This window comes from Etheostoma spectabile, chromosome 3, assembly GCF_008692095.1.
Source record: "Etheostoma spectabile isolate EspeVRDwgs_2016 chromosome 3, UIUC_Espe_1.0, whole genome shotgun sequence".
Lineage (NCBI taxonomy): Eukaryota > Metazoa > Chordata > Actinopteri > Perciformes > Percidae > Etheostoma > Etheostoma spectabile.
The window spans coordinates 24,540,899-24,550,528 of NC_045735.1; the positions used below are offsets into that span (position 1 = coordinate 24,540,899).

At 40.4% G+C, this 9,630-nt stretch overlaps 1 protein-coding gene across 1 annotated transcript; it reads left to right on the plus strand.

Moving 5' to 3' along the window:
• The first annotated feature begins 3,649 nt into the window (after window positions 1-3,649).
• On the plus strand, window positions 3,650-8,954 carry aipl1 (aryl hydrocarbon receptor interacting protein-like 1). The gene is made up of 6 exons (XM_032501689.1): window positions 3,650-3,920; window positions 4,850-5,029; window positions 6,241-6,429; window positions 6,531-6,707; window positions 6,799-6,940; window positions 7,352-8,954. The coding sequence occupies exons 1-6, from the start codon at window positions 3,816-3,818 to the stop codon at window positions 7,549-7,551; spliced, it is 993 nt and encodes a 330-aa protein (XP_032357580.1). The 5' UTR covers window positions 3,650-3,815; the 3' UTR covers window positions 7,552-8,954.
• The last annotated feature ends 676 nt before the right edge of the window (window positions 8,955-9,630 follow it).

Here is a 9,630-nt window from a genome sequence, read left to right on the forward strand (position 1 = left end):
ATAACACAATAATCAATAAATGAGACCATAAACAACATAATGTGGCTCCTACAGTCAGTTTTATTTTAGTTTATGATAATAAAAAAACATCCCCAAAATCACTCCGCTGGCCTTGGCTGTATTTTCCAGTTTATCTTAGAAGGCCTGCTTGGTTCTGGAATGATTGTAAAAGATTTACAAAAAACGGCATTTACTATCTAACTGGGACATTTTGGGACCTATCGATGGGGCGGTTTGCTGTGAGCAAAATACACAGGGGGATACACTGTTAAGAGCAAATTTTGTTTAACCATGTATCTAGCTAATTTATATAGCTTGTGTTACTGTATTGTGTGAACAGTTAATTTCAATTCTTATTGTATGTGGCATTTTCTTTTGCAGGGTGCAAATGTTCCACCAAAACAAGTTCCTTCCTGAGACCATTGTTAAACCACCGTCTCTGTGACCGGAGCTTAGCGTTGCACAAGACGATTGTGATTGGTTTAAAGAAATGCAAAGAACCCAGAGCGTTTATTTCTCCAAACCCAGAATGTATGTGTGGAGGAGCCAGACCTTAGAGGACGGAAGTAAAGCTGATTTTGCAGCTGCAGCTGGGTAAGACCCAGGGACAAAGAGAACATTGGAAAGAACTGCAGGCTTTTTTTCACACCAAATCCAGCATTTAGATTAGGCCTGCACTATTAACAGTTATAAAATCGCGATCTCGATACACCCCTGTTCGCAATTTAATTTTTAAATAACTTCAATTTTTGTTTTAACTTTGATTCACATTTAATTTTACAAGCCAACTGCATCACAAACGCTAATACTTTCTTCTGTGAGTTTTAAATATAGACTGTATGAAATAGGTGTTAAAGTGCTCCCAAGAGCTGCAGTGCTCCCCCTTCTCTTCATGAATTACTATGTTTACAGGCTTGTGGTGATGCGCAATGTGCTATAGGTGCCAAAAAAATATATGTTTGGTGCTGCCACTTTGTTTTGTTTTGTCATGGTTCATGTGTGCAATAAACACTACACTTTGTGAGAAAAAAAATTTGTGGCAGAGAATCGTGATATCAATTCTAAGCTAAAAAATCTTGATTCATATTTTTCATGCAGTCCTAATTCAAGTACATAGATATAGGGTTAAAAATACTGAATTTCCCCTTTAAAGCTTGTTACACTGCCCCCTTGTGACAAACAAATTGATGCAAGTTTAAGTAAAAGTCCAATTAAATATAATCAGCAAAATGTGCTTAAGGTTTCAAAAGTAAAAGCACGCATTAGGCAACAGAAGACATCTGTCAATGATGTAGACAGCATTTTAACATTGGAGTTGGTCAAGGTGGTGCTCACTTTAACTATACACACTGTAAAATAATGTTGGGTGGTTAAACTTAGTGTGTAACAATGCATCACGTTTTTTTAGGTTTTACTATTTCATTTAGCTAAATAACTCCTAACTAAATCTGCCAAATAAAATGTTGTGGAGTATGCCTCCCAACCCTGCAAAGTGACCCCCACACTGCTCTTGTTGCTTGTTCCTTTCCATTTAGATCTGCTGGGTCAGCTCTACATGTCAATCTGTAAGAGAGAAATAAGGATTTTTCTCTCTCTCTGTGTCACATTCTCTCTCTCACTGCCTCATTTCCTTCAGCAGAAGCACAAAAGGTTTACACATTCATAAACATTATGCTATGTGCGTATATGTTGTGCGTCATGGAAGGAGCCCTCCCCCTGGGTTATGTATATGAATGAATGGCTTCTACACAGGGAATGGCTCCTCCCCAGGAAATCTACGACTGTACTTTCCAGAAATAGAGTATGACTTGCTTAAAGTGGAACTAATGCATCAGCAAAGGGTTTCCAGTAGGGCTAACATGATGGAGACCTTGGGTGTACCTCCTGTTGGCAGAACTGCTTATAGCTGAACCAAAGACATGTGTGCATGCGGTTCCAAACCTGGCCCATTCAATTCCCCACGCTTCAATGTACATTTAGCAAATTCAGATATGCATCCATGTATATGCACAAATGCAGCTAGACATGCATCGGCAGAGCAGTAGAGAAAGATGTAGGCGGGGTGATGCAAGCATTATGAGTCACTCGGACACAAAGCCGGAGCTTTACAATACCTCTCCGACAGGTTGGATACGTTGCTGCTGTCCCCCATCTCAAAAACATCGACCAGAGGTGAGGACACAGAAACAACTTTAAATCACCAAACCAAAATCTTATTCAGTACAACCCTCTGTTTTTATTGGTTTATAATTACAGAAAGGGGTCCAACAATGACTAATCATACCTGTTATTATTTTTCTTTGAACTCACAGATATGATAATTAATAATAAAGTAAAAGACTGTAACTATAGCAACACAAACCTGTCATCCAAGAAAAGCACCAGTGTTTCCACAGAGGATGGAGGAGCATAATCCAGAGAGGAGAAACAATGTACCTCTTTTTTTTTTTTTATTCTTTAATTATACTATGATTAATATTAAAATGATGTTGCTAATGAAGCCACCACCTCACCCTGCTACCACCTCTGCCAGGTTAAAATTTGTGTTTGGGACTGTTATAGATGAATTATCAAGTAAAATAAAGTTTCTTTGTGTAGCTCAGTATTCCATACAGTATAAAGGTCTCAAAGAGGCTTCACATGTCCACATTAGCAACCCTTCCAAATTTAGAACCAATATGATCTCTCTCTGTGTCACACACTACCGACCTCTTCCACAAGAGAGCGTCAAATCTGCTCATTGCCTGTACCCGGAGAGCTGCCAAGTACACAGAACTGTTGCCCAATCCTGTGTGTCGTAAAAAGCAAACTTGATAGTACTATATGTTGCAGCACTCAAATAGAGCTCTTATTTAAACAGAGATAAGCCTGCAACTTTGCCTGAAACTACATGGTGAAAAACCTATTCCTCCACGTTGCTCCACAGAGGATACACAAAGCTGTAAAGTTATACAATTATGAGCACTGCCAAGGTGCAGTTATGGGGTTTTCTATTTGTGCAATTAGTACGGAATAAAGCATTAACATTGGTAAGTTTTAGGATAATTGGCCCCTCAAACTGCTTGCAGACTTTGTTAGCAAAAGCTACAGGAGCCTTGGATCACACACACACACACACACACACACACACACACACACAATGGGAGCCAGATGTTTAATAGACAAGGTCAAGGGTCCTACAGTAATTGTCTGCTCCACCATTCTCAGTATGCTAGGCATTGTTCAGATCACCACATCCATATAAATCCAGGAAATTTCCTGTGGAATTGAAACCAGTCTTACTCTCACAGACCTATTTTTACACACACAAAAACACACACACACACACACACACAACACACACACACACACAACACACACACACACACACACACACACACACCACACACACCACCACACACACACACACACACACAACACACCCACACACACACACACACACACACACACACACACACACCACACCACACACACACACACACAACACACACTACACCGACACACACACACACAAAAAACTAAATGCTGACTCTGTTTCTCCTCCTTTATGGATGTTTCTGGGGTCTGACAGTATTCAGAGAAAGTGCTGATGATGGCCAACAGATGATGATGATACATAAGGAGAGGAGGAGAAGTTTCTAATCTCATTATCCCTACCTAAACTAATCCACCAGGAACACCACCTCCTAGTCATCCATACCCTTTACCCATCTTGTACCCTACATATCTTTGTGACACACACAGAATTAGTCATAAGATATATAAATACATATGCATGGTAATATAAGGTGATACATATCAAGAAACCAAAAAAGATGTCGGATATGCAGGACACGATGCTGCTGGGCTTGGAGGGAATCAAGAAAACCATCCTGCATGGAGGCACCGGAGACATCCCAAAACTCATCACTGGGGCAAAGGTATTGTTGGCCTTCAGTTCTTAATTAACAATTTCTGATAAATAATTGTCTTTACTTCCACTTTTTGGACTGTTATCAAACTAAGGTCTCATCCTTTATAGACTAAGTTGTGCGAGTCCACAGCTATTTCACTATATAGTCCATTTACTGTGCAATAAATAAATATAATGGAATCATAGTTCAGGAAAAATAGCACCATTGTTTGGTATTTCTTTTAAGACAAATGATTGAATTGTTGAAAATTTGTCTCACAATGTTAGTTTTAAATGTTCTAAATCTAATTATAGGTGCTCATTGAAGTTAACATACAACCTAATTATCACACCATGCACTGCATCATTTGAGCATGCAGACAAAACTGTTTTTTCCAGACTGGTTGCAAAGCATACCAACAAAATGTAGAATGTCCAAATTAAGGCTCTATTTTGTTGTCTAAATTGTCTATTTTGATGAGTCACTACAGGCATTTGACATCATCCGAGGTTCATAAAATCAGTCCTGGCGTACTGGTATTGTATACTGAATGAGGGCACTGTGCTCATGAAATATGAGGGAAGCTCATGAAACAACAGGTTTCACTTTCCTTGGATGTCATCCAACCATGCAACCTTGGCATATCTGTCCTTCCTCCTGTTTGTCTGCCTTGTTGAATAACTGAGCTGTGTGAAGATTGTGACATAACATTTTTGTTGAGACTCCATTGTGTTTAGTCCCCTAATGTAACACAACACGCCTTCTTACATTTTATTGAATTTGTGATCATGTGCATTTCCGGAACTATTTGGTCTTACTGATACTAACTTTAGCTGCCTCATGCTGCATGAAAGAGTCCTCATTCATTTTAAAGCTGACATAATTCAGAGTGATTTCCCCCACTTTCTGTCCATACTGTATAGTTTTAACAAGCAAGCTTCATGTCTCTATTCCAGGTGACATTTCACTTCCGCACCCAGTTGTGTGACGATGAACGTACGGTGATAGATGACAGCAAAGTGACGGGGACGCCCATGGAGATAGTGATCGGCAACATGTTTAAGCTGGACATCTGGGAGACCCTGTTGTCCTCTTTGAGGATCGGTGAGGTGGCTGAATTCTGGTGTGACACCACTGTGAGTGCTAAAAAAAAATGATTTCCTTGTTTTCATGGCTGCTTGTTTTTAAGCAGTGCATCTTTGTTGCTAAGAGATTAGCACTGTTAACTTTATGCAGAATGACGTCACACTGTGGACCTTATAGACTCTACTTTTCAATAACAGGCGACAACACAACACAATAGGACAAGTGCTTCACTTGTATGCATGTAAAGTCTAAACATAAAGCACATACATATATTGCACCCCACTGTGCATAGAATAGAAAATGAACACAGGAGTAACCATATAATAAATGCATTAATCTTAAGCTGCAGAGGGCTAACAGATCAGACTGGGGTGCTCAAAACTTTTTCCAAACTAGATCAACATGCTACCTGAAGTAGAAACATTTACATAATAATAATATTAATAATGTGGTTTATCACAAACATTCATGTATTAAGAGCACTGCCTCAGGGACATCTGATTCAATTTCAGTTTAGTTTCACTTTGAAGATCCACCAATTTTATGACTTTCTTCTGTTACCTCTTCCTGTAATGAAAGATGTCCTTTATATATACACTTTATATATGTATGCCCCCATACCAGAGACAAACATACTTCCTTTGGACATATATGTATGGGTAGCTTATCTGATATATAATTTTTCTAATTATAATTTGTTTTTTCTTTCTGGTGTGTGTGTGTGTGTGTGTGTGTGTGTGTGTGTGTGTGTGTGTGTGTGTGTGTGTGTGTGTGTGTGTCAGAGACAGATGAGTTGAGGTATACTGTTGTTAATCTGCAGCAGCCTCACTTTACCTTAATCGGCTCTGATTCCTGCTGAATCAGCACTACTGACTCGCCTCCACTCTGATTAGATTTGATGGGGCTTAGAGAATTTATTCACTCCACTCTGGATTACATACTGCACCACACACTTCACTGGATGTATTGTGCAGTACCCTTCCCATCCAATGGAGGGCAAACTTGTCATGTTAGACTGAGGAGACAGACTAGAGATCATGTGAAACAACTCATTTGAATTACAATCCATCTTTAATCAGGTTAATGTAAAATCAGATCTCCTGTGTCGTGTCTGTGCACTCTGAGGAATATGGTCTCACCTAAATCACCATGACCTCTTGATTAAGCAAGTCTATACATAAGACAGAATTTAAAAGCGTAAGCCACCTTCAGTCTCATTCCATTTGAGATTCAGATTTTTGCAATTGTCTCTTCTCTCCAGCACACTGGCATTTATCCACTTGTGTCCAAGAGTATGAGGCGCATTGCAGAGGGCAAAGACCCAGTTGACTGGCACATCCATACATGTGGTATGGCCAACATGTTCGCCTACCACAGCCTTGGCTATGACGACTTGGATGAGCTGATGAAGGAACCGAAACCCCTCTACTTTGTCCTGGAGCTGCTCAGGGTGAGAAATGACAAAGACAGCCACACAAATGTGTGTCAAAGGGAAGCTTCCAGAGTGAAAAAAAAGACACTTCTGTATGTTTGCGTGCATGTGATTGACAGGTGCAGCAGCCCAGTGAGTACAACAGGGACACATGGGCTTTGAGTGATGAGGAGAGGCTGAAAGTGGTCCCTGTGCTGCACGGCCACGGGAACAAGCTCTACAAACAAGGTCACTACGAACAGGCCACCCAAAAGTACAAGGAGGCCATCATCTGCATCAAGAATGTTCAGACAAAGGTGATCAAATGCGGTCCGAAAAAGAGTTTTCTTTGCTTCTATAAACCATGTATGCATACATAGACGTGGATCTGAACAACTTTCCTCTTAGGAGAAAGCATGGGAGACCCCATGGCTGAAGCTGGAGAAGATGGCCAACACTTTAACGCTCAACTACTGCCAATGTCTACTGCGCATAGAAGAATACTACGAAGTCATTGAGCACACTACCGACATCATCAACCAGCACCCAGGTTTGGCACTGACAGAGACGGATAGGATGTGTGTGTGACTCCACAATGGTAGAGTGGGGATTTATGTAGACATTTTTAAAGAAGTAGATTACCACATTTCAGCTTGTTAATTTATTGTGAGAGTGAAAGTCTGGCATGCTGTATAAACATTACAGCCTTACAGCCTTTAACAAGCTGGGTATGCGTTTGCTGTGCATGTATGCAATTATTTATTATTTTAAATGGTCGCTATAAATGTATGAATCACGTCTGTAAACGTCTGACTCTATAAAGGTTTCAGTGCCTTTACTTTAGCCTGCACCGTCTATGCATGCGCAGTATGTGTTACTAGACAGCACAAGGGAATCTATCTAAGACGTAGAAGACAATAGAGGATGCTGCTGTCAAACACGATAAGCATTTGTCCTCCAGGTGTCATGAAGGCCTTCTACCTGCGAGGGAAGGCCCACGCGGAAGTGTGGAACGAGGCAGAGGCTCGGCAGGACTTCAGCAGGGTGCTGGACCTGGACCCGGGCATGAAGAAGGCCATCAAGAGAGAGCTGGCTGTGCTTAATATGCGCATGGAAGAAAAGAACCAGGAGGACAAGATCAAGTACAAAGGCATGTTTTGACCAGGAGAAACTGCAGCAGAGGTTGGAGCATCAATGAAGAGGTGGGCTAAAGAAGAGTAAAGTGATTAAATCACTGCCCCCACTGCTAAAAAAAAATCCTGAAAGAATCACTGAAATCAGGATGTTATATAAGCCACTTCCTTTCAGCTCCCATCTTTCCTTTTCCTCCGAACCAGGGGTGAGACAACCTAGTAAATTAAGGACTTTTCACCCTTACAGTCTCACTGAAATTGTTGGATGTTTCATGGATTTGTTTAAATGCTTGACTTGAATGTTTGTATTGCGTTTGTATTATATTCCCATGTTAAGCAAGGCATTGAGATGTACCTAAATACCAAGATTAAGGGTATATTAAGTGATTTAAGTGAGAATTATAAATATGAAGCTGGAGCTACCAGCCAATTAGCTTATGTCAGGGTGGCAGTAGCTCAGTCAGTAGGGAATTAGTTTGGGAGCCCCATATGGACCAAGGTATGGTGGTGAACTGAATGCCAGTTCAACTCCTAGGCCAATATGCTCTTAAGCAAGGCACCAAACCCCCAACTGCTAGGGGCACCTTTCCATGGGCATCCCCCTCACTCTGACATCTCTCCATTTAGTGCATGTATAGGTACTGAGCATGTGTGTGTAATAACAACAGAGTGTAAATTGTAATTTCCCCTTGCAGGACTAATAAAGTATCCAGTATATTACATTATAAAGACGGGAAACAACTAGCTTTGCTCAGTCCAACTCCATTATAACGTGAGCTTTAGAGGTGATGGTAGGTTAATATATTATTTTCACTTTTGCCTGGCTTACTCTTTCCCATTGTTTCCAGTGTTTATGCGAAGATAAACTAGCCAGCTGCTGGCAGTAGTTACAAATTTACAAGACAGACATGAGAGTACTTCTTATCCAACTCTCGGAAAGCTTGGAAATAAGTGTTTATCCCAAAATAATAAACTATTCTATTGTTACTTTTCTGATATGGAATATTTCCTCATCATGTAAAGAAAACAAATCCATGATACTGATTGATTGCTAATAAATTGTTAGAGCAGTATATATGGATTTCTGTGTTTCGAATATGACCCCACAACAGATTGTTATGTGCAGAACCATCAAAAGGACATGTCACACTCTGCCACTATTTCCCTAAACAATGTTGAATAACTGAAGTAGTGGCTATGTTTTTTCTAAAGTGTTATAATAAGTCACTAGTCATATCAAATAAAATTAAAACCAAGTTTCTTCTCCAAGTCTTGGAAGCACATTGACCTTCCACAAGGTGGCACTCTGACCACAAGTATGCCCCTGTTTCAACCTAAACCCTGTTGGAAATGATCCTGAGCCTGTCCTATCAGCATTCTCATTTTCATGAAGAGTCTAGGGGCTCATAAAAATATATAATCTGGGTTTTATCGTGCTTGTCTCCTTCCCTTCTTTTTGTTTGTCATCTTAAAAAGAGAGAAGGGAACAAAACAGGGAGTTTATGACTAATACATCAGGGAAATGCACTAAAAACACATTTGAATGCACTTATACTTCCGCATTGAAATAAAATTATAAAAAGGATCAATGGTATGACATCAGACAGAAGGCTCAGTTTCATTCAGGGAATCCCTACTCATCACTATCTGCACTGTCCCCCCCCCCCACTCATCACTACCACAGGTCAGTGCAGTGTAGCAGTCACTCAGGGAAATGAGGCTGACGCTAATGCACCAGTCGAGTAAAATCAATAGGAGCAGATCAAAGAAATAAACCCACAGAGTATCGTGATTAAACATTCAAGCTCTAGCATTCCGGCCCTATACAACCACCTTGACTAATGCAGTTCCTGCCCCTGAGTCGTGTCTGATCTGAGGAAACAAACCAAGGAGACAAAAACTGTGGTTTGATACAGCACTCATTAGAGACCATGTGCAATTTATCTCTTCTCAGATCCAGTAAAACTTTTTCTTGAAGATCATCAGTGCTATTTAGAAAATGGAAGAGTTGATTAATGATGCCAGGCTGCGCCATTGAAAATCCAGCCCTGGACTAAACAACAGGGCTACAGTAAATTCTGCATAGCAGCACAATCCGCCGTTGGCT